Here is a 26,864-nt window from a genome sequence, read left to right as displayed (position 1 = left end):
AGTACAAAAATCATGCTCGAAAGTTTTATGACCGTGAGGCCAGTAGTCAGCACTTCGGTGTTGACATGAATTCAATTATGTGGTCATTTTTATAAATTTCCTGTTTACAAAACTTTGAATTCTTCGAAAAACTAAGGATTTTCTTATCCCAGGCATAGATTACCTTAGCCGTATTTGGCACAACTTTTTGGAATTTTGGATCCTCAATGCTCTTCAACTTTGTATTCGTTTGGTTTATAACTATTTTGATATGAGCGTCACTGATGAGTCTTATGTAGACGAAACGCGCGTCTGGCGTACTAAATTATAATCCTGGTACATATAATAACTATTTAGAATAAATATGTATATTTCCGATGCAAAGACCCTGTAAGGGAATCAATATTAATACAAAAATATGCAATCCCTAATTACTTGACAATAGTATCGTAACTATATCCCTTTGGAGTAAGTCTGTTTAAAGGTTTGGTTAGCTTTTGATGTGAATGCTGAAATTGTGTTTGTTACTTTATGACATCTATGGTTGGAAATATCTGAGAGATACATAATATACAAACTGAGATGCATTACATAAGCAGTTATGTCATAACGACGGACGTTATATTTTTCGCTCTAATGATGAATGATACAATCTTAATTTTAAGAATTTTATAAGAATATTGTTAAAAGGGCATTGTTACTTGCAGAGAGCGTGACATATTCCTTTAAAGCGGCACCAGATTCACCCTTGTGATAGAGCTATACCCTGAAAGAGAAACTGTAACCTATTTCAAACAAGGGAGACTTGTATCTATTCGAAACACAGGGATACATTCATGTCAAGTGCAGAATGTGAAAAACAGTATATGAACAATGCTAGCTCGATAAAGTCTCAGCATCTTTTAAATTGTTATAACTCTTATTTATACTGTTTCCATGATTGACATCGTTATTACTGAAATGTATACAATGTATTTTCAATATCGTTTTTACGTCGTTTACATTGCAGTGTTAACGATATCGGATATCGTGTCAACATCATGTATATTATTTGTTAGGCTCTAAGTTGCTAAAGAGAAATATAGAAGATATAAAAACAGCAAAAAATCCCCCATAAAATGACAAAATTGAGTTGTTGTTTGATTGGTATAGTCTCTGTATACAATATAAACACCATGTTGAAATAATATTGTTAACATCGCGATCTTGAAGAAGCAAACGGTGTAAACACATAGACTCAGTTTACATTATAAAAACGATGTTGACACGATGGTGACAATATGAACGATGTTAACACAAAGTCTCGGTATACAAAATAAACACGAGGTTCATACGATATAATCAAAATCGCGATGTTGACGGCAATGTGATTTTAACAAAGGCGTATTGACTCGGTTTTCAACATAAACAATTTGACACGATATTTTCATCATCGCGATGTTGACAATGTGAACGATATAACATAACGGTAAAAACTCAAATACAATATAAATACGATATTGACACGATATTATCAACATTGTTATGTCTACGATGCAAACAGAAAAGTATGAATCGGTTAACAATATTAACAAAATTTTGATTCACTATTGACAACATTGTGATGTTATGGACGTTTTTAACGACCTAACTGTTTATAAAGTCCTAGCACGGTCGGTGATGTAAGCACAAAGTTATAGACTTGGTACCCAATATGAACACGATGTTGACTCGCTTCTATCATCATCGAAATTTCTACTATAGATACTAACACAATAATGACACGATATAGTATACATCGCGATGTTGATAATATTGATAATACACAGTACACTGGACAGACTCGATGATCTAAGTGGGAAATATTTTTGAAATCCACCGGCAACCTCTCAACTTCTTCCTTATTTACTAATATTAATTTCTTCTTATTCATTGTTGAAATTTAAACAAAATTAAGACAAGAAACCCCATTGTAAGTACTTTTAACAGATATTTTATAGCCTCCTATTTTTTTTATTCTATAGTGACGTTTCGATATTTGTTGGTGGTTTAGATTAATTTTTATGGTCCTTTTTTCTTTTCTTTTTCTACCTATCGAATTAATCTTAATGATTAAAAACATATCAAATCGCCTGCATTTAACAAATGAAAAATAAAAGTGTTCGTTTTTGTATCCTGTTACCTGATATATATTAAGTACCGTACGATGAATGCGTAAATAAAATGGGAATTCTACACCGCAAAATGACAAGTGCTTTTTATGAAATAAATTAGTTATGATAGCAGTGCAACAGGGTTAACAATGCATATCTAGATTTTCATACTACGGATTCTAGATTCAATTTCAGAAATGATGAAAGCTATTTGTGTCTAAGTTCACATTAGCGTAGACATACAGGAATATTAAACAGTCGCAAATAAAATTAACACATACAAAATGGCTTTCACCCTCTGTATCATAAAAATGTATTTTGCAATCAAAAGATAGATGTTTTTTTATAATTTCCCAAAATGTAGTTTATATGTTGACAAAACGAACGTCTTGCGAATTAAATTTTAAGCCTGGTATCTTTGATAACTATTTATACAACTAAGTCGATGCCACTGCTGGTGGGTGTTTCGTCCCCGAGGGTATCAGCATCTCAGTAGACCGCACTTCGATGTTGACATGAATATCAATTATTTGGTCAATTTTTTTTTTAAATTTACTGTTTGCAAATGTATGAATTATTCAAAATACTAAGGATTTTCGTAACTCAGGCATAGATAACCTTAGCAGTATTTGGCACAACTTTTTTGAATTCGGGGTCATTATTATTATTATTATTTTATTATTACAAGGCATTTTTATAGCGCATTATATAAAAATACAATTACTCTAAGCGCTTTACATGTTAAAACAAAAATACACAAGTCATCATTGCTCTTTAACTTTGTATTTGTTTGGCTTTTTAACTGTTCTGATCTGATGAGACTTATGAAGACGAATCGCGTGTCTGGCGTATTAAATTATAATTGATAACTATTTATATCATGTTTTATTCAAAAATATAATAAAAAGTATGGGTCACACTAGGCTATATGTTTGGCAAAATTGTCAAACATTGTAAGGATACTTCATGAAAAAAAACAATTTTGTGTAAAAGAAAGAAAACTAACCGATATTTTTTTTAGATGAACATGATGAAATATGAAAAGATAGCTCGTATAATATGCTTTATCAAATAAAAATAAAAATTGGGGTAACGGGCCTCGTTTCCTTGCTACAAATATTATTCTTTTCATTTTTTTTTATCTGAGTTATCTCCCCTTTCATGGCAAAGTCGAACACAATTTAAAGCAGACAAAAGTATTCTGTATTTGTAAAAACTGTTATCACAATACTGAGATGAAAACACAGTTTTCTACATTTGGATGAAGATTATTACAAATATATTACATTTCTCTCTCAAAATTTTCACTTTTCAACAAAGATCTTGCTTTCTTCTCGATGATCATAACTGATTACCCAGTGCGTATAATCAGTAGGTATACATACATACTCTAGACTGTTTCAGATTCTAACTATAATTTGCATAATTTCTTAATTTTTTAAATTATAGTTACAGACTTTGAGCGGGAATAATGCCTTGCTGTACCAAAGTTCTCGGGAAAATACAAGCCAAACATATTGAGGAAGATGATCTTGGAAAAGCAAAACAATTTAGATTATTCAGCATTGCTCGTCCATACATGCGAAGTTTCCACTCATCGTGGTTTTGTTTTTTCATCGCTTTCACCTCATGGTTTGGGTTACAACCATTACTCCCCACAATAAGAAAGGAACTCAAGTTATCAAAAACAGACCTCGCTAACTCAGGCATTGCTAGTGTTGCTGCTACTGTGGCTGTGAGGATAATTATTGGACCTATGTGTGACAAATATGGACCTCGAAAAACAATGTCTTGTCTTTTAATTTCTGGTGCTGTACCAATGGCGCTAGCTGGCTTAATTAAAAGTGGAACAGGTCTGATTATATTGCGATTATTCGTTGGAATATTAGGTGGAACATTCGTTCCGTGTCAATTCTGGACAACAGCAATGTTTAGTTCGAAGATAGTAGGAACTGCTAACGCAATAGCTGCAGGATGGGGAAATCTAGGGGGAGGATTTACTTTTATATTGATGCCGGGATTATTTCGGTTAATGGAAGTATTTGGAGCAGACGAATTCCTGGCATGGAAGATAGCAGTCGTCATACCTTCCGTTATCTGTGTTCTAATAGGTAGGCTCTAAAAATTATGATATAGTGTAGTTTTATATATATGTTTGCATGTGCGAATGAAGTTTGAATGGCTGAACGCACTATCGCAAAACAATAACAACACATATGATTTATTTGACTATTTTGTAAAGTTATCATTGGGTATATTTTAATCAATCTGATTCGTGTAGAATCATGTTTTTGGGAATTTTGGGTCCTCAATGCTCTTTAAAAGAGAGACGACAAATACCAGAGGGACAGTCAAACTCATAAATTGAAAATAAACTGACAACGCCATGGCTAAAAATGAAAGGACAAACAGACAAACAATAGTACACATGACACAACATAGAAAACTAAAGAATAAACAACACGAACCCCACCAAAACTAGGGGTGATCTCAGGTGCTTCGGAAGGGTAAGCAGATCCTGCTCCATATGTGGCAGCCGTGAATAACTTTGTATTGTTTGAATTATAACAATTTTGACCTTCAGGAGCGTCACTGATGAGTCCTTCGTAATCTAGCTTATTGACAATAATAACATAATAATCATAGTGTTTGTATGAAGTCGATGCAAGGATACGTTGACTGGCGTACTAAATTATAATCCTGATACCTTTGATAACTATTGACCTAGAGTGGTATAGCGACATCGGACCTCGTTCACAGTTAATTTACTTCTTTTATGTCATACATATTATCGTATCAACGGTATATAAAGACTATAATCTGATAGTAGAGTTTACCACAAAATTTAATTTTTTTTCATTTAAAGTCATAAGAAACTTCAAATTAAAAAAAAATCATGCATATGTTTTTTATAACTAAATGGATAGTTTTCATTATACAACTTATGTTGATATACTTTTTTTCTGAGGAAAATACTTTAATTTGTCCACATTTAGAAGAAGTTTATCAGGGGCGTAGCTAGAATGAAACGATGTGCAAGCATATACTTCCGAGCGAAGCGATGCGAAAAATTTTGGGACCCTTTTATGCAAAAAATGGTTTGTTTTTCGGGTTTTGGTCATAGGACGGTAAATTGAGAAGCTACATGTACATAGGACTTATACATAATTCATGAATGCAAAAGTATTCAAAAATCTTCTGAATAAAACATCTAAATAGAATAAAGCATGGTAAATTGAATACATAAACAACACATTTTTGTGTTATGGAATTTACTAAAAATTGTCAAAAATCTGCCCTTCGGGTCTTAGCAGAAACGAACTTCTTTATTACTTTGTCAATATTCACACAAGAATTCCGATGAATATGCAGCAATGCTAGAGATGCTAAACCGTCGTTGTTCGTTGTTAATCGTACATATGTTTTCAACAGACGTAATACATTGAACGATCTCTCTGCGGTAGCATCCGCGAGATGTAATCCAGCGTGTTCGCCATCGAGCGACCTCCCGATTGAATTTGTCAAAATTGCATGACAAGTCAGTTTCGTATGTCTCCAACAATGCTGCGATTTGTTCGTTTGTTGTATTTCCTACAACACGAGAAAGCAGATGTGCGCAAATCAGTGATTTTTCTGACTGATATCAGACGCGACTCCAGTTCCTTAAATTATCATTTACCTATGTACATGCAGCTTCTCAATTAACCGTCCTATAGCCAAAACCCGAAAAACAAACCATTTTCCGTTACCACGATTTCACGAGAAATACAAGAAAAACATTATATCCCCAAAACAAACTGATATATCCCGAGAAAAAGACTTTTGATGGTGTTATGCTACGTTTTATATTGTTATACTACTTTTAACAATATTAAAGAATATTAATTAAAGATATTACTCGTAAATTATCATGTGGTCTATGGACGCAAAATATAATGAGATAATCCAAGACTGTTTTTGCGTGTTTGTAGGGTGATTGGCTTTGGTAGTCACTTCGCATCGGCATATTTAACGATATCGAAGGGTTCTGATAAATGGTACATCTCATTTCAAACAGATAAACCGTACTCTGTAAAATGTTCTCCGAAACTAAAAGAGTATAACAAATTACAATCTTGTAATAGATTCAAGTCTGTTTTTGTCATCTGCAATAAAACTGTAATTTTGAAACCAAATGCCTCTATTTAATGACATTATATCATTTGAATACTCGTACGTGTATCCTTTAAATTTTTAAATTTTTGATTTATAAATTTTTATTTTGCAATTTTTTTTTGCATGCCGAATTGATGTGCACGCAACTGCGTGTTGGCGTATAGGGAGCTACGCGCCTGTTTATTTGTTTTTAATTGCTTGCTTCCAGGAAGCAATTCGCCGACATATTTTCCGTATGCATAGTGACCTGAGCGTAACCCTCCTCGTAAAAATCTGGCGATCGCAATACGCATGGATCTGTCATTAAAATAAACAATTATCTGATTGTACATGTTAAACACGTGCTTAATACCCATGCTTTTTGTTATTTATTTACTATAAGGTGACAATCGGTAACTTTCGGCTTTAAAACACGGCATTTAATGAGCAGTCATATCAGTTAAATCATAACAGACAGAGAGAAAAAAAAAATTGACGACAATACGATATATTTGCGTAAAAAATGACAAAATCGTGCACAGAGTTTATGATATATACATACAATGACCATTGCCCTTTCCTCGATCTTGATATCTATATCACTAACGGAAAGCTGAATACTAAAATATATGATAAAAGAGATGATTTTTCATTTCCTATCGTTAATTATCCATTTTTAGATGGTGACGTTCCCTTGTCACCATCTTACGGTGTTTATATATCTCAACTTGTACGATTCGCTCGTGTATGTAACAATGTTTTAGATTTTAACGAGAGAAATTGATGTATTACTGAAAAATTATTACACCAGGGTTTTCGATATCACAAACTAGTCAAAACATTTACTAAATTTTATCTACGGTATAAGGACATCATTCGTAAATATAGCTCAACATGCAGACTTCTTATACGTTCAGGTATTTCACATCCAATTTTTTATGGAAATATTCTTTATAAAGCACAAAGGTGTCAGTATTCACCTCAAAAACTAACAAAACCTTTGAATAGACTTATTAAGAAGGGATATAGTTACGATACTGTTGTCAGGTCATTAAAGATTGCATATTTTGGCGTTAATATTGATTCACTTATAGGGTCTTTGCATCGGAACTAAACACATTTATTCAAAAACCAGTTGTTGGCATGACACGGGTTATGTTCTTCTCATATATGTTATGATGGTATGATACTAAACCCCTAACGGGAAGGATTGTGCCTGATGTTCATATGATGAAATCATAATCTTTCAGTCAGTTTAATTGAATTCTGGAGCTGGCATGTCAGTTAACTGCTAGTAGTCTGTTGTTATTTATGTATTATTGTCATTTTGTTTATTTTCTTTGGTTACATCTTCTGACATCAGACTCGGACTTCTCTTGAACTGAATTTTAATGTGCGTATTGTTATGCGTTTACTTTTCTACATTGGCTAGAGGTATAGGGGGAGGGTTGAGATCTCACAAACATGTTTAACCCCGCCGCCTCTGGCCTTTGTTAGTCTTGTATTATTTTAATTTTAGCTTCTTGTGTACAATTTTGAAATTAGTATGGCGTTCATTATCACTGAACTAGTATATATTTGTTTAGGGGCCAGCTGAAGGACGCCTCCGGGTGCGGGAATTTTTCGCTACATTGAAGACCTGTTGGTGACCTTCTGCTGTTGTTTTTTTCTATGGTCGGGTTGTTGTCTCTTTGGCACATTCCCCATTTCCATTCTCAATTTTATTGATGTATGTGAAGTTAGCAGCCGGTTCGTTATTCGTTATTCGATATTCAATATCCAACCGGCTGCTAGCAGCCAGTTTGATATTCAAAATTTAGTGAAAAATCATAAGAAATTAAATACTTGAAATTATAAAAAGCACGATTTTCATAGTCAAAAGGACTGAGAAGATACGTAGGAATCATTAAATGACCTTTTCAAGCTGTCGCAATTTCTCGTTGTCCTCGAATATAAACCCTTTTCCGTGCGACTTATTTGTCTGTATGTAATATAGAGTTTTGTCATAAAAACGACTTCAAAGATGTACTTTTGTGTATAATGTTTCTTACGACAAAAAGAAAAACCAATAACTCTAGAAATATTTTTAACTAACTATAAATAGAAATATATATGGAAAGCCAAAAAAAAAAAATTTCAGTCAAAAAATGTCCAAATTTTAGGACAAAGGGCACAGGGTGATGGTGAGAGCCCCCTGATCTCTCAATCTTTCTAATATTTAACAGATATTTAGTCAATAGGTAGATACAAACGTGACTAAAAGGACTTTGGGTACACTTCCTGTCTTCTATGTTTACGGAGCGCCCAAAGTGCCAGTTGGATATTCAAAATATATAGCGAAAACCTACCCGAGACCGCTTAAATGAGGTTGAGACCCCCCTGGTCTTTCAATGTCCCTAAAATTCAACCAAATCATTGACTCTGTATATATAAAGATTGTATTAGATGGAGTTTCCAGAAAAACGTCATCTTCCATATCTACGGAGGGCTAAGATTGTCACTTTTCAGTCAAAAAATGTCCAAATTTTAGGACAAAGGGCACAGGGTGATGGTGAGAGCCCCCTGATCTCTCAATCTGTCTAATATTTAAGAGACATTTAGTCAATAGGTACATACAAACGTGACTAAAAGGACTTTGGGTACACTTCCTGTCTTCTATGTTTACGGAGCGCCCAAAGTGCCAGTTGGATATTCAAAATATATAGCGAAAACCTACCCGAGACCGCTTAAATGAGGTTGAGACCCCCTGGTCTTTCAATGTCCCTAAAATTCAACCAAATCATTGACTCTGTATATATAAAGATTGTATTAGATGGAGTTTCCAGAAAAACGTCATCTTCAATATCTACGGAGGGCTAAGATTGTCACTTTTCAGTCAAAAAATGTCCAAATTTTAGGACAAAGGGCACAGGGTGATGGTGAGAGCCCCCTGATCTCTCAATCTTTCTAATATTTAAGAGACATTTAGTCAATAGGTAGATACAAACGTGACTAAAAGGACTTTGGGTACACTTCCTGTCTTCTATGTTTACGGAGCGCCCAAAGTGCCAGTTGGATATTCAAAATATATAGCGAAAACCTACCCGAGACCGCTTAAATGAGGTTGAGACCCCCCTGGTCTTTCAATGTCCCTAAAATTCAACCAAATCATTGACTCTGTATATATAAAGATTGTATTAGATGGAGTTTCCAGAAAAACGTCATCTTCCATATCTACGGAGGGCTAAGATTGTCACTTTTCAGTCAAAAAATGTCCAAATTTTAGGACAAAGGGCACAGGGTGATGGTGAGAGCCCCCTGATCTCTCAATCTTTCTAATATTTAACAGACATTTAGTCAATAGGTACATACAAACGTGACTAAAAGGACTTTGGGTACACTTCCTGTCTTCTATGTTTACGGAGCGCCCAAAGTGCCAGTTGGATATTCAAAATATATAGCGAAAACCTACCCGAGACCGCTTAAATGAGGTTGAGACCCCCTGGTCTTTCAATGTCCCTAAAATTCAACCAAATCATTGACTCTGTATATATAAAGATTGTATTAGATGGAGTTTCCAGAAAAACGTCATCTTCAATATCTACGGAGGGCTAAGATTGTCACTTTTCAGTCAAAAAATGTCCAAATTTTAGGACAAAGGGCACAGGGTGATGGTGAGAGCCCCCTGATCTCTCAATCTTTCTAATATTTAACAGACATTTAGTCAATAGGTAGATACAAACGTGACTAAAAGGACTTTGGGTACACTTTCTGTCTTCTATGTTTACGAAGCGCCCAAAGTGCCAGTTGGATATTCAAAATATATAGCGAAAACCTACCCGAGACCGCTTAAATGAGGTTGAGACCCCCCTGGTCTTTCAATGTCCCTAAAATTCAACCAAATCATTGACTCTGTATATATAAAGATTGTATTAGATGGAGTTTCCAGAAAAACGTTATCTTCAATATCTACGGAGGGCTAAGATTGTCACTTTTCAGTCAAAAAATGTCCAAATTTTAGGACAAAGGGCACATTGTGATGGTGAGAGCCCCCTGATCTCTCAATCTTTCTAATATTTAACAGACATTTAGTCAATAGGTAGATACAAACGTGACTAAAAGGACTTTGGGTACACTTCCTGTCTTCTATGTTTACAGAGCGCCCAAAGTGCAGTTGGATATTCAAAATATATAGCGAAAACCTACCCGAGACCGCTTAAATGAGGTTGAGACCCCCCTGGTCTTTCAATGTCTATAAAATTTAATTAAATCATAGACTCTGTATATATGAAGGTTGTATTAGAAGGATTTCCCAGAATATTGTCATATTCGATATATATATGGAGGGCTTATATTGTCACTTTTCTGCTAATCATTATCAGAATTTTAGGACAAAGGGCACAGGGCAATGGTGATAGCCATCTAATCTCTCAATCTTTGTATTACTAAGCAGACATTTAGTTAATAGGTAGGCAAAAATTATAACCTTATGTAGGAAAGGGCCAACCATATCCCCACTTGGGGTTATGAGAGATTAAACAAGCAGCTGACCACCGTCTTGACAAAGAGAGAGACCGATTGAGCTCGGCAAATTGTGAGCTATGGGATGAAAAAAAAACAGGCGCACCGGGTATGATTACCACGAATTTTATATTTTTTGATATGGACGATAGGATCGAAAGATCAAAAGCTGGGTCTAAAAACCGTTTAATCGTGGATATTGGTTTTGGGTGAAACAAATTGATTTTATTTTGGATTGTTATAAAGATTAAGACATCGATCCAATAACTATTAATAGCTGGAATTAGTTGTTGAAAACGTCAAAGCCCTGAGTGGTATTGCCAAAATGAACCACCGCCGATGGTACTCCCGGATGAGGAAGGATCAGTTGGATCAGTTGATCGGAACGAAGACCAACATTTTTTTAGCGTTGTTCCATTCCTATACTAGGAAGGATATTATCACCCAAGCCAAACAGCATGAGTTGATAGAGGTTAGCAGGATGTCGAAAGATCGACTACTGTATAAGTTACAGGAACAGATCAGAGAAGATAGGAAATCATTGGGGATAAAATTGAGGTACATCCACTGAAGAAAGCCTTTAAAGATGTATTTACTACCTGAAAGATGACCACTATTATTGACATGGAGGTGCAGACCTTCCTTGAGGTCTCTCAGATGTCAAGAGTGGAACTTATAGACGATTGGGCATTGAAAGGATAACAAGTCAATGTGATGCTGCACTGTGAAGATTAACCCAACAGGTAAGATGGATGATGAGAACGTGGGATACTTTCACTCGGGAAACCAGATTTTCCCTTCAACCACGGACTTGCTTGAAACCCTTGAGAAGGGTAGATTAACCCTTGATTTAGAATAGATGATAGTGAAATATACCCGCTGCACATTTCAAACATTGGTGAACAGCGGGAGAGAGAACTCAACTTACTGCTGATCCAAGGCTACATGTGCTTAAACCACGTTTATAGCAAGGAAGTTCTGGAAACCAACAAAGAGTGTTGCGTCAACCACAAGGCAGCCAAGATCAGAGCTGCCCAAAGAAGGGACATACCAGCTGACTTTTGTCAACAACACCCACCCGATGAGAGTCCCTTTCGTAGTGTACGCGGACTTTGAGTGCTTTGATTTACCGATAAGGTTGAAATCAAAAACGATAAGGTTCTGTAGCAATACACAGTTTAATAGAAGTTTAGTATCGCATTATGGCCATGGTGAATTTTTTAAATATGAAAGTTTTTGTACAATGAAATACATTTTTAGATAATTGAAGAATAATATAGCCTCCTTAGTGGGGTTATATGAACATTTAGATTGTTTTTAGCATGTTTTATATGGTATGTATCTGTTTGACAGTCCGTATTTTTCTATCCGTACCACCCATAGGTCCATAAATTATTGTAGTGTTTATCAACAAATATTTATAGCTCGACCTTTTCAATTCAAATTATGGAAAAACGAGCAAAAATGCATGTGTGTTTTTTTAACCTTTCGATAGATATATGCCTATAGTTTCAGGAAAGGTACAACTGTTCAAACCAACGCTTAGGGGCGTTCAAACAAACGCTTACAGGTATTCAAACCTTCACTTAGGAAGGTTCACGTCAACGCTTTAAATAAATGAACGTTTATAAAGATTACAGACCCGAAACAGTGTGAGGCGCTCGCCAAGGAGTTGCAAGAGATCAAGCGGAAGATTCAAGCCAGTAACATGCAGCATCGCCTGGAGAAGATTGGACTCAACCCTGACCTTTCCAAGGTGTTAAGCCTGTGGTTGAGGCTCAGCGAGAGGCAGCTTCACCGATCACCTAAACGATCGTTTAACTTCCTGCAGCAGTGACAGCCCTCCAGCCTCCACCGCCCAAGTTTGACTACCCACTATCCATTGCACCACCTATAGACACCATCCTCGGACTTCGAGCACAGCAGTATTTGCAGATCAGTAACGATCCTTCGCCGACCACACCTTTGGATCTCGATCTCTTCATCGGAAGCTAACCAGTTACTTCTGACGACGATGATATTTTCGTGGATGGTGTGAGGTACAAAGGAACCCTTAACCTCTGGGAACTCATGGTGAAAAAGAAATCAGAATCTTTCGAGTCCGAAGTTTTTAAGACTTTGTCGACTATTCAGAGATCCTGCACAGTTCCGGTGCATGTATCAAGGCAATTAACCCTCTCGAGAACCCTAAGGCGATAAAGATCTAAGTGGACGAAGATTGTGTCTCACATCTAAAGCAAGATGAGCATTGTAGCGGACTTCAAACCGTGTTTCTACCCTCCGACTTTGACCAGCTCCTTTTTTGCTTGGATCTGTGCAACACTGCATACCGTGCTGGAAACAATGGTGTGCGCAACGCGATTATGGCGATCATCGATGCCATAAAGAAAGGTGAACACATCAAGGAATATAAGCAACTCCATCGTAATATCCTCAATTGAGAAAGGTTTTGTTTGAAAGTATGCATACGGTGGTAGAAGTTTTTTTGACACTATCACCAGTATCGCTGGTCGCATGTTCACCTCCTCTGCTGCCAAGACATTGAAAAGTAGGCCTATGAGCACTGCCACCAATGCAGCCATGATAGGAGTGGTAGGTGGTAGTCGTCAACCATGTCGTTGACAAAGTGACCCGCACTCGAAAACCCATTGACCAACGCAGCAAGCCCAATCAACAGCTCAGTGTTAAACGCAGAAAGCCCAACAACCAAACCCAGTTAAACTATTTCATCTCTGGTCGTGGCATCGGTACCATCCCAACTTCCTCCAATGCTATAAATAAATACATAATGTCTGACATCCTTACAATCACAGAAGGGTTGACCTTCGATGAAAGTCTTCAAAAATGTTAATACTAGGTTCACGAATTCGAACCTTAAGCCGGCGCCCAACTTACCAACTCTGGAGCGTCACTCCTGCAGACGAAAACATGATGCAACTGTACAAAACCATCCAGAAAAAATCCACGATCCTCTGTGGATTTCGCATGAGACAGTGTGATTTCATAGTCGTTCTCCAAGCCTCACAGTTTAACTGTCGCCTAGCTGCCAATAGTGGTCGCGAAAAGCCAAGATATATTATCGTTGCCTTTCAAACCTACAGAGATAATGACAAAACCAATAATGCTTCCGTGTTCAATCGCTGTCGATTGCAAAATATCCATGTCACCCTCAAAGCTGAACGCTACTCAGCCGTCGACTTTAATGCCGGTTTTTTCAGAAAACAAGGTTGCCATAGTGTTCAAGGAGGATGTAGACTTCAGAAAGAAATTCTACAACATTGACACCCTCCTTAGTAACGGTGATGTCAACCCCTCTGATTTTATTGACATATAGCCGCTGTTGGTCATCGATGTAAGTCATCAGTCCGAGCGGACATCCAAATTCGAGCGGAATTCGAGCGTTATGTTCCCGCCAACACCGAAGCATTTGCACTTCCAATCTCCGTAGGAGTCCTAGGCATCCAGTTCGAATCGTTCGGTCAGTAGTTGAACGTCGTGTTTTAATAAATAAATGGACACCACAATGTTGCAGCAAATCGTCCACAACACAGACCTAAAACAAGGGTTTTCCATCCTTGTCTCTAGAAACGACAGTCGCATTTTTACTCTGTTCAACCCCCTCCCCCAACTACAATTTAAGGAATCGAACACCACATTGGGATTTAAGCGACAGCTCTACACATTTGATCGGGCAACAAATGTTACAAAGAGGGTGAAGACATTGTTAGCATCAGAAGCATCAACAGCATCCTGGTGAACAGTGGCATCATCAATAGCAGCTACATACACGGCTCCCAACAGTCCACTATCTGAAGCTTCCCCCCCCCCTGCAATCGATTCCGGGGTAAAGATCATTCAAACCCCCAAAAAATATGGTGTTCTTACCCGTGATCTTGAGAACCATCAATCGCATGCAGACATACCTCACCAATCCAGACGGCGATCCTCCACAATCTCCGCAGAGAACATCTCACCATCCGCTTCCATCTTCGCGAGGCATGAATAAATAGTCTATTGAAATACGGTTTGAACTTTATAAAAGGTCAATCTAAATATTACAGAGAGCAGACAAAAAAGGTTTCCCGGTCACCATTCGTTTATCCCACACAAACCTGCATGGTGAACACAAGATGTTGTTTACCCCGCGACAGATTGAAAAGATCACCAAGCTTCTACAAAATGGTTCTAGTGGAAAAAAGCACTAACCAATTGAAGAAAAACATTCAAAAAGAAAGTGGATTCCTATCCATGTTAGCGGAAAGGGCAATGCGAGCCTTTCCTATGTTGGCGAACACAATTCATGTCAGCATGAGGTGTTGGAGCCCTAAGTTGTCTGTGTGAAATAGCGATCAACAATGCATTTGGACCTGGATTTTACATCAAAAGGGGTGGTTGTGTGAGCTGTGTGAAGGTGTGTGATAAAGGTCTGTATATTTTCCCTTCAACCTATAGTGACGGTTTGTATTTTAAACTAGGTCATCGATTCTACTAGGCCTAGGGTTCTGGTCTGATCTGATCTGCAGCAAACAGTCCGTTCAAGAACATTCCACTTTTGATACAATCTTTATATATATAAAATCTATGATTTGGTTGAATTTAATGGAAATTGAAAGACCAGGGGTGTCTCATCCTTATTTAAGCGGTCTCAGGTAGCTTTTCACTAAATATTTTGAATATCCAGTTGGCACTTTGGGCGCTCCGTAAACATAAAAGACAGGAAGTCTACTCAAGTTCCTTTTATTAATGTGTGCATCTACCTATTGACTAAATGTCTGCATAATATTAGAAAGATTGAGCAATAAGGGGGCTCTCACCATTGCCCTGTGCCCTTTGTCCTATAATTTTGATAATTTTTAGCTGAAAAGTGACAATACAAGCCCTCCATAGATATCGAATATGACATTATTCTGGGCAATCCTTCTGATACAACCTTTATATATACAGAGTCTATGATTTAATAAAATTTTGTGGACATTGAAAAACCAGGGGGGTCTCACCCTCATTTAAGCGGTCTCAGGTAGCTTTTCACTATCTATTTTGAATATCCAACTGGCACTTTGAGCGCTCCGTAAACATTAAAGACAGGAAGTATACCCAAATTCCTTTTAGTCACGTGTGTATCTACCTATTGACTAAATGTCTGCATAATATTAGAAAGATTAAGCAATTAGGGGGCTCCCACCATTGCCCTGTGCCCTTTGTCCTAAAATTTTGATAATTTTTAGCTGAAAAGTGACAATACAAGCCCTCCATAGATATCGAATATGACATTATTCTGGGCAATCCTTCTGATACAACCTTTATATATACAGAGTCTATGATTTACTTAAATTTTGTGGACATTGAAAGACCGGGGGGTCTCACCCTCATTTAAGCGGTCTCAGGTAGCTTTTCACTATCTATTTTGAATATTCAACTGGCACTTTGGGCGCTCCGTAAACATTAAAGACAGGAAGTCTACCCAAATTCCTTTTAGTCACGTGTGTATCTACCTATTGACTAAATGTCTGCATAATATAAGAAAGATTGAGCAATGAGGGGGCTCTCACCATTGCCCTGTGCTCTTTGTCCTATAATTTTGATAATTTTTAGCTGAAAAGTGACAATACAAGCCCTCCATAGATATCGAATATGACATTATTCTGGGCAATCCTTCTGATACAACCTTTATATATACAGAGTCTATGATTTACTTAAATTTTGTGGACATTAAAAGACCAGGGGGGTCTCACCCTCAATTAACGGTCTCAGGTAGCTTTTCACTATCTATTTTGAATATCCAACTGGCACTTTGGGCGCTCCGTAAACATTAAAGACAGGAAGTCTATCCAAATTTCTTTTAGTCACGTGTGAATCTACCTATTGACTTAATGTCTGCAAAATATTAGAAAGAGTGAGAAATTAGGGGGCTCCCACCATTGCCCTGTGCCCTTTGTCCTAAAATTTTGATAATTTTTAGCTGAAAAGTGACAATACAAGCCCTCCATAGATATCGAATATGACATTATTCTGGGCAATCCTTCTGATACAACCTTTATATATACAGAGTCTATAATGTACTTAAATTTTGTGGACATTGAAAGACCGGGGGGTCTCACCCTCATTTAAGCGGTCTCAGGTAGCTTTTCACTATCTATTTTGAATATTCAACTGGCACTTTGGGCGCTCCGTAAACATTAAAGACAGGAAGTCTACCCAAATTCCTTTTAGTCACGTGTGTATCGACCTATTGACTAAATGTCTGCATAATATTAGAAAGATTGAGCAATTAGGGGGCTCTCACCATTGCCCTGTGCCCTTTGTCCTATAATTTTGATAATTTTTAGCTGAAAAGTGACAATACAAGCCCTCCATAGATATCGAATATGACATTATTCTGGTAAATCCTTCTGATACAACCTTTATATATACAGAGTCTATGATTTACTTAAATTTTGTGGACATTAAAAGACCAGGGGGGTCTCACCCTCAATTAACGGTCTCAGGTAGCTTTTCACTATCTATTTTGAATATCCAACTGGCACTTTGGGCGCTCCGTAAACATTAAAGACAGGAAGTCTATCCAAATTCCTTTTAGTCACGTGTGTATCTACCTATTGACTAAATGTCTACAAAATATTAGAAAGAGTGAGAAATTAGGGGGCTCTCACCATTGCCCTGTGCCCTTTGTCCTAAAATTTTGATAATTTTTAGCTGAAAAGTGAAAATACAAGCCCTCCATAGATATCGAACATGACATTATTCTGGTCAATCCTTCTGATACAACCTTTATATATATATAGAGTCTATGATTTACTTAAATTTTGTGGACATTGAAAGACCAGGGGGTCTCACCCTCATTTAACCGGTCTCAGGTCGCTTTTCACTATCTATTTTGAATATCCAACTGCCAATTTGGGCGCTCCGTAAACATTAAAGACAGGAAGTCTATCCAAATTCCTTTTAGTCACGTGTGTATCTACCTATTGACTAAATGTCTACAAAATATTAGAAAGAGTGAGAAATTAGGGGGCTCTCACCATTGCCCTGTGCCCTTTGTCCTAAAATTTTGATAATTTTTAGCTGAAAAGTGAAAATACAAGCCCTCCATAGATATCGAATATGACATTATTCTGGGCAATCCTTCTGATACAACCATTATATATACAGAGTCTATGATTTACTTAAATTTTGTGAACATTGAAAGACTAGGGGGTCTCACCCTCATTTAAGCGGTCTCAGGTAGCTTTTCACTATATATTTCTTTTATGGGCTTTCCATAAATATTTCTATTTATAATCCTAATTGTTTTCTAGAGTAATCGGTTTTTGTTTTTGTTTTTAAGAAAAATCCTGTATTAAAGTACTGTACCTCTTTGATTTTTTTTTATTGACATTAATCTATATTACATTTAGACAAATATGCAAATTAGAAAAGGGTTTATATTCGAGAACAACGAGAATTTGCGACAGCTTGAAGAGGTCATGAAACTATCTCCTACGTATCTTATCAGTTCTTTTAACTATAAAAATCATGCTTTTAATGTTATTAAGTATTATTCTTTTTTTATTTTCAACTTAATTTTGAATATCCAACCGACTGCTAGCAGCCGGTTGGATATTGAATATCGAATATCGAATAACGAACCGGCTGCTAACTTCACACACATATTTTATTGGTTCAAGAATTGGATAAACATTATTTTTCACCACTCACTATATATGACTTTAAAATAAAATAGTAATAGGCTCTAACCTCGGCGTAATAACATGAGCATTGTGACATCGGACATGTACGAAAATGCATGAGAAGTTCCCTCTTTTTCAATTTGTAAGCATACTTTTTCAGCTGTCTTCCCAGTTTGTTTACTGTTCAGGTTTGAAAAAATAACTTACTCAAAAAGAGAGGCTGGAGATACCAAACTAATATTGAAAATCGTAACTCGTAAATAAACTGACAACGCCATGGCATAAAACGAAGAACGACAAAAGACCAACAGCAGTCTATAAGAATACAAAACTAAAGACAATGCAACAACAACAAAACAATAAGAAAAACACCACAAAAAACAAGACAACGTATAATTAGTACTCATTCTGGAAGTGAATGAAAAATGTAAGACCAGTTGGTAGACAAAAACAATTTAATTATAGACATTTTGACGTTGCTCTCGATTTCAACATGAGAAGCATGTGCAAAACTATCAATTTGTAAATGTACAAAACTATTAGTAAATGGAACGTAGATCTCTCCACTAAAACAGTGTGTGTGTTTTTTGTCAGGGATTTTAATACTGTTCACTTCTGATGATTGTCCACAAGGACATTGGGAAAACCGTACATTGCCACCATCTGCAAAATTGCCAGAAAAGAAAAAGAATGAAACACAAGGTGTTGCGAATTTAGGATATAAAAATGACTCAAAGACAGTTGAGATGCCAAAGGAAGGTAAGATATAGAAAAAATATAAAATATATAAAAGTAAAATATAAAATATTTTTCCCCCGAAATGACCATATACAACAGGCTTTGAGAGGGAAAATGCCCGGTGTTCCAAAGATTTTTGGAAAATCATAGCCATACACATAAAAGAATATAATCTTGGAAAAGCAAAACAATTTAGATTATTCAGCATTGCTCGTCTATACATGCAAAGTCATAATGCTCTCTAGTTACGATACTATTGTCAGGTCATTTAGGATTGCATATTTCGGTATTGATAAATATATAACTTCCAGACTAGCAAATACGGGCAACCAAGTTACTAATCTTTCTGCTTCCAACTGAACATGTACTAAATTGTCGGAAAAATATACTGTCAGTAACAACAAATCCTTGAAATTACAGAAATTATAACGTAGAACATCATATACTTTGATTTTTAAGGTTTGATGAAAATAAGAATTAACTTAAATTCTATAATATTTCTATTATTATCGATGACGTAGTTTCAAAAACAAAGTCCCGCGTTTTTAGAAGGTAAGGTGAACGCACTATGCAGAACTTTGCTATTAGATCTATTGTTTGACTTCTTCTTGTCCTCATTATGTATGCAGTTAGTGCTACCAGACTTTAAACAAATAACAATCATTCAAGTCTAAGTTTATTTTAAACAGAGACCTGTCTTTAAATTTGAATGATGCCCTAGAAAAACCTGAGCTGGTAAACACAAATTATATAATATATACGATAACACCTTTTGATAAATAAAAAGATTTGATAAAAATAATAATGGATTTCAACAGTACATGAATTATCATTGACGTTGTCATAATTATACATTCACTGTTTACCTAATTTGAAAATAAGAAAATGCCTGTACTAAGTCAGGAATATGACAGTTCTTGTCCATTCGTTGTGTTTGAGCTTTTAATTTTGCCATTTGATTAGGGATTTTCTGTTTTTAATTTTCCTCGGAGTTTAGTATTTTTGAGATATTACTTTTTACAAAACTTTAATTATTTTTCAAAATACCAAGAATGTTCGTCCCAACGTTAAATATATGACAGTAGCTGTATTTCTGGGGTCCTAAACAATATTCAAATTGGTACTTCATTTGGCCTTTTAACAACTTTTTCTGATTTCGGCGTCATTTATGAGTCTTTTGTTTTGAAATTAAGAATATCGTTATTCTGTCTTATAACTGTCAGTCATTTTGCCTGGCTTTTGCCTGACGCTTATTATTCGTGTTACTCTTTTAATTTTGCAAGTAAAGCCCGAGAATCGGAATACCATGAAATGCATATGAAATAATGTTGTTGCGGGGATAATGAAATTCTGTTTGCTTTGAATCCGGGTTTTTTTGCAAGCTAAAACACGATATTCCTGTCATGACGGAATACCATAAAATGACCATGAAAAATGTTGCTGCGGAGATATGGAAATTTATTTTGCTTTGAATGTGTTTTATTTGCATGCTTTACGTCTCCATACGTGAGATATCTCGTTTGTAGAGTTATGTGAAACTTTAAAAGTGATCCCCTAGCATATAATGGGAAGCTTGCCCTTTTTTGGGAACTCTATTTCAAGTCCTTCAGATATACTTGAGGTTGCTAATTATCTCAAATGACTTTGTCATTATTATTTACTTGTATTACAAATGGATGAATATGATAAAGATGAATGGATCCTTTACGTACAGCGACCAATTGATATGCATACTTGTATTCAGGACCAGTCCATGTTAATGTTATATGAATATGACTATTTTCTCTGCTTTGTGTTTGACCGGCACATTGAGCCGGATATTTAACAAGGCAACACTCCTCAGGGAAACATGTCACCTTATCCGGACACATTTTTCTGACTCAGAGCCTATCAGTCTTTTCTTGTACTCCATAATGCACGTGCTTAGTGGATAATCAGCAAATACCAATTTCAAAGTCTTTGGTATGACCCGGCCGGGGTTCGAATCCACGACATCTCGCACTCGAGGCGAACGCGCTACCACGATCCAATCGAGGCTGTTTATAACAAATAGACATAAAATAGATGCAAACACACACAAGAATCATACCAGTTCAGAAGATATGTTCCAAACCAGTGAATTATAGTTATCTATTGGTTTGGTTTTCCTCTGGAATGATCCAATGTTATAGCTTTTTATTTTTATTGTTTAGTTGTTGTTTTTTTTTTAAATTATTTACAGCTGATTTCCTAATGCTTGCAAAGTAAAACTTTGGTTGGCTTGCTTGCTTTGTTTGTATAATTGTTTATACAAGCTTTGTAAATAAGATTGACATCTTTAAACAATATTTAGAGGCATAGTTTAACCTGTATATATCATATTTGAATTCAATTGGGAGTTATCCTAATATGACTATACATTATACAAACAAAGTAAACAAGCTAACCAAAGTTTTGCTTTACATGCATTAGGAAATTAGCTGTAACAATTGTTCTTAACTACATACAATAACTTACTGTTGCCTTTATTTACATAGTACTCAAATACAAAATGACATTTATTTTCAGTCGAAAAGGAAACAAGTATAGACAAACTGGAAGTACAGACGTCTCCAATAGAACAGACCGAAGAAAATAAAGAGCCGACCAGCCTAGTTGGCAAGTTTTGGGCAGCTGTGACGATGGTGGTTTTGGTGATGCAGTACGGAATGTGTTTTGGAGTAGAAATAGCTGTCAATACCGTTATGAACCTTTATTTTCTATATAGATTTAAAAAGGAGGACTGTTTGAACGATAGCAATAATCAATTTAATACAACAAACATGACTACACCAAGTCTTGTCCGACTGGACGAATCTAACGAATGCAGCATTCTTGATCAGGATACAGCTAGTTTGGTTGCATCCTTATTTGGTCTAATGAATCTCTTTGCTAGAGCAATGGGTGGGATTTATTCTGATGTTTTGCGTCAACATTTAGGCATTGCGGGTCGTCTGACAGCCCATTTCACTTGTCTTGTAGGCGAGGGTACAATGCTGATTATCTTTAGTACTATGACTACTATACCCAATGCCATTGCTGTCATGATATTTTTCAGCGTGTTCGTACAAATGTCCGAAGGGACAACTTATGCTATCGTTCCTTATGTCCTCCCATTACACATTGGTATTGTAGCGGGATTAGTGGGCGCAGGTGGAAACGCTGGTGCTCTGATATGGAATACAATATGGCGGCAGTTAGTGGAGGAGGATCCGAGCAGGTGGTTTTGGCTATTAGGATTAACTGTTTTATCCGGAAGTTTACTGACGCTTTTAGTTGAGGTACAAGATCAGCGGATCTGGGATGTATTTGTTTGCGGTAAACGTCGGAAAAAGAAGTACAACTTATAGGATTTAAAACATTATTTGACGGAAAAGATCTTTTGGCGCTACTGCCTTTTTAATTCATTATTATCTAAATAAAAAGCAGCTATATATTGTGTAAAACATATACTCAAACAAGTGTTGAGTAAGTATTAAAATTGATTTGAAGAATAAACAACGATGTAGTTTATCATTGTAAAGTACCTTTTCTTAAATTGATGACGTACAAACTTATGATAACTCGCAGCATGATCTGTCAATTGGATTATAATAATAAATACAATATTAGTTCGAGTGTATCATAAGTTTTATAAAATACACATCGATTAACACTTACTACATAAAATACAAGAAAAGCATATGATTAAACTTTCATATTATGACGTGAACCCTTTACTCTTCAATATGTATTTCTGTACCAATACGAAAATAACTGTTTTTATTCATCAGTTAAAAGAGCTGATCCAATAGTCATTAGATGACAACATACGCTGCGGAGATTAATAAGAAATGAAATTTTGTCTTTTTGACACTACAACAAAGGTGGTTTTCGACATGACACTGTATTATGAACTTGCAATTCCTTTGACTCGAAAAGGGAAACAATTATTCTCACTATTCCTTCGTAACTGCAATTTCCATCTAAATATCATATCTTCAAGAAGTCGTGCTTATGGTAGATACAAAAATTCAAGGGTGGACATACTATAGTTCTATCTATGTTCAATATTTATGCCAAAACAAACCAATACAATTTAAACTAATGTTCTCTTGACATATTAAATATTACATACTGAATTCAAACAGGCATGTAGTTAATCGATAAAATAAGATAAAACAAAATTTCACAACTTTTTAAGAACGAGAGAATGCCTATCTCTATGTGAATTTAATCATTATTGTAAACGACACTCAGAGTCCCAAATAAAACTACTTATACACTCATACTTGCTGAAATATTCCTGCAGTCATTTAAATCAGAGTTTCCTGAAACAAAATGTTGTTACGAAAATAAACCGAAAACTCATGTCCTTGGTATGTCGTCAATAACCTATTTAAAGTTGTCTCAGAAGATTAATTGCAGAATATATTATGGTCATATATAATTTATGTTTGGTATGCATATTTATTAGCATCTATACATCGGATATGGATCAGTCGTGTGCATTTACATCCATGCATTTCAGGTGCAAGAGGATTATGTCCCCTTTGCCATGTACCATGAACTCTGTTAGATGTTAAGATTTGCAAATCTTTGAATAGAGTTTCTAAAAAAGAAGTATTATATTAAACGATCTATAGTCATATTTTGGCAACTTCTTGTAGATGTAGTACAGGAAACAACTTAGATAAGTATTGTCATGAGTGTAATGATAATGAAAGAAAAAAACAGTACAGTTAAAATTATATCATATAGAGAAAGACAAATAATGCTTAACTATAAATGCCCTCTGTCTGCATCGGACTATTTCATATTGGAATACAATACATTTTGGAATGGAATTTTTATTTTCCTTTGTAAAATTATGACAGTTATCATATCAATATAAATTTATTTTGAGTGGAGACGCTTGAAATTTATAGTACTAATAAATTAAAACTGAAAAAAATTTGCAATAATATGTTGAAGGTATCCATCCCTTCATTCAACAATACTGGCAGATGAATGCATCTTATAAATTACAACATTATTAAGCCCACTTGTATTGCCCAATTTGATGCGACTGTTATATTAGTTAGAGGTTTAGCTAGCTATAAAACTTCCTCGTAAATTTTGACATTGAAGGAATGTTAAATAATAAAGGTATATATATATATATATATATACTAGTATATATATACTTTATTCACTACTTTCGTATAACCTTTTCTTTAATACAAATACAAATATTTGTTTATATGTTAGTAAGTGTGTTTTGTATTATATGTTTTTGCATTCTCAATTTAGATATTTGATCATGGTGTTTATACGTGCTTTTAGACAGGACGAATGAAATTTATCTTAGAGAACACATTATACAATCTGGATGATTCAGTAATTATTGTCATTACATTTTTGTTATCTATCATAGCTTTGAATTGAAAAGTGTCTCAAATATATCTTTCGATTAATACTAGAGGATAGGAGTAACGAAGGCAATACGCAGCAGTAAATTTTTTTATATCAATGTAAAGCCGACAAAACAAAAAAATAGAAGTGAAACGCTGGGAGTTAGAGCCATACAAAATGTACTAGTACCAAATATTATGAATCACAAGACGAAACGGTCGGAAACCATCCGAAGTTAGCAATTTCAACAGCCTGAGAGTTACTTCAAACAACAAAAGGTATATATCATAGATATATCTGTCTTAAAAACAACATTTTAAATCATTATCGAGGATTTAGACATTGTTTTTTGTGCGTTTTAGATGTCTATTTTTATATTGAGTTTTGGATTATTCAATTTAGGCATTCCAAAAAAAAAGAAAAGCCCAGAAGTAAAAATTGTTTTTTTTTAATTCGGTAAGTAGCATAATATTTTTTTCGAGAGCAACACTTGTTGTGGTATTATAGCACATCTTTTTTTAAGATATCTTTTTAAGATATTTTCAGTTTTAAAGATACTTGGGTTTTCCTCTCCTGTATCACGCATAAAATATTTCTATTTGATTCTAATTTTTTGGGGTATTCACATTACATAGTTAGTTTGTCTACCATAATATCCAGGGCGTCGCAAACTGCTAAAATACATCCTCCAGTGAAACTATGGACATCCAACTTCATACTTCTGTTACAAGTGATAAGGATGATTTGGCATACAATTGTTAGAGTAAATTGAACATGATTGTAAAAGACTTGAAAGAAAAACAATGATATAAAGGTGTCTCAAATTTAAAGCATACATTTTAATTTTTTCGAGATTTGTGAAAGCTTAATATATTTAAAAAAAAACAAGCATGCGAATGTTCATATTTTATTTTATACAATATATACTACTTTTGAAATAAAACTATTGAGAAAAATGTAATATAGCATTTCAAAAGCAAACGCTCTTAAACCACATATAAATTGAGCTGTAGAATTCTTCACTTTAGCAGGATGTTGCACTCCTTAAATACACAAATCATTGCACATTTTGATTTTTTTATCCACATCAAAATTATACTAATCTGTTTAAATATAAAAAGACAACTTTAATTGGTGTGTATAAAAGCATAACTTGTTTTAAATCCGTATTTTCAAGCAATTTTTCTACTAAAAACCAATTTGTGGTCATGCTATTGGTTTGAATATTTTTAGGTGTAAATCCTGTTGCTATTTCCTTTCAATTTTTGTCAAGGTAAGTCATAAATATTTTATATAAGAAAAATAGAAAAAAATTAATAATAGCCAAAACTATGATAATAATAATAATAATAATAATAATAATAATAATAATAATAATAATAATAATAATAATAATAATAATAATAATTATAATGATAACAATAATATTGATATTTGCATAAATGATAATACTATTACTAGAACTAAGAATAGTATATGTTATGAATCATTTTTGGCATTTAAGACGCACCTTGTAAAACATAAATTGGTTTTCACATTTATTGTGCATATATGTATAAAAGTAGGAATAGTAAAAAAGTTGGTAAAAGAGAGGCGAAAGATACCAGAGGGACAATCAAACACATAGATCGAATATAAACTGATAACGCCATGGCTAAAAAAGAAAAAGACAAACAGACAAATAAAAATACACAAGAAACAATAAAGAAAACTTCAGACGAAGCAATACGAACCACACCAAAAACTGGGGGTGATCTCAGGTGCTCCGGAAGGGTGAGCAGATCCTGGTATATATATTTACATTCAAAAGAAGTTGAACACAGTAGAAAGACGATATTTTACAAGAAATAACAAAGCTCGTGAATCCCAGCATCGACAGAGCTTGAACACATGACGTTCCACTTTTTTTTTTAATAAACATAGTTTCAGGATTATAAAGATTTTGATAAATGTGTAGGCCCGGTGTTTAGGCCGGTAGAAATCCATTTCGAAATATCTTTTATCAGCAAGCTATAACAATTTGCCATTCGTTTTTTTCGTTGCGATAGTCTTGTCCTGATTTTGTTGCAACCAACATATTTCATTGCACGTTTTAAAAAGGAAATTACATGACACGATCTTCCTAACCTAGTAAGAGTAATGCATAAGGGACTGACACTAATTCTTGTGCCAAGATGAAGTTCTACAAGAACACGTACAGACCATTATACAAGATATTATATACTCAGATTAACAAATCATTTATAAACATATATAAAGCTATATTGGTAATAGTAAAAGAGTGATCTACGAGTATTTATTAACTATCGCTTACCAGTTATAC

General features: G+C 35.1%; 1 protein-coding gene and 1 long non-coding RNA gene across 3 annotated transcripts in view; both read left to right on the top strand.

The window, feature by feature from the left end:
- LOC143082971 (uncharacterized) overlaps window positions 1–22,681 on the top strand; it is a 28,473-nt gene extending 5,792 nt beyond the window's left edge. The window contains exons 2-4 of one of the 2 annotated variants that reach the window (XM_076259021.1): window positions 3,567–4,222; window positions 19,007–19,171; window positions 21,698–22,681. In XM_076259021.1, coding sequence (XP_076115136.1) covers window positions 3,583–4,222; window positions 19,007–19,171; window positions 21,698–22,518 — 1,626 coding nt within the window. In that variant the 5' untranslated portion in view covers window positions 3,567–3,582 and the 3' untranslated portion in view covers window positions 22,519–22,681. Of the gene's footprint in view, window positions 1–3,560; window positions 4,223–19,006; window positions 19,172–21,697 lie in introns of both variants that reach the window. The other variant, XM_076259020.1, reaches the window with a different exon arrangement.
- Window positions 22,682–24,385: 1,704 nt separating this feature from the next.
- LOC143082970 (uncharacterized) overlaps window positions 24,386–26,864 on the top strand; it is an 82,541-nt gene continuing 80,062 nt past the window's right edge. The window contains exon 1 of the long non-coding RNA XR_012980524.1: window positions 24,386–24,819. This is a non-coding gene — a long non-coding RNA (uncharacterized LOC143082970). The remainder of the gene's footprint in view (window positions 24,820–26,864) is intronic.

Source organism: Mytilus galloprovincialis, chromosome 7 (assembly GCF_965363235.1).
Source record: "Mytilus galloprovincialis chromosome 7, xbMytGall1.hap1.1, whole genome shotgun sequence".
Lineage (NCBI taxonomy): Eukaryota > Metazoa > Mollusca > Bivalvia > Mytilida > Mytilidae > Mytilus > Mytilus galloprovincialis.
Note: the sequence above shows the minus strand (reverse complement) of the source record. Positions and strands in the feature narration are given on the sequence as shown.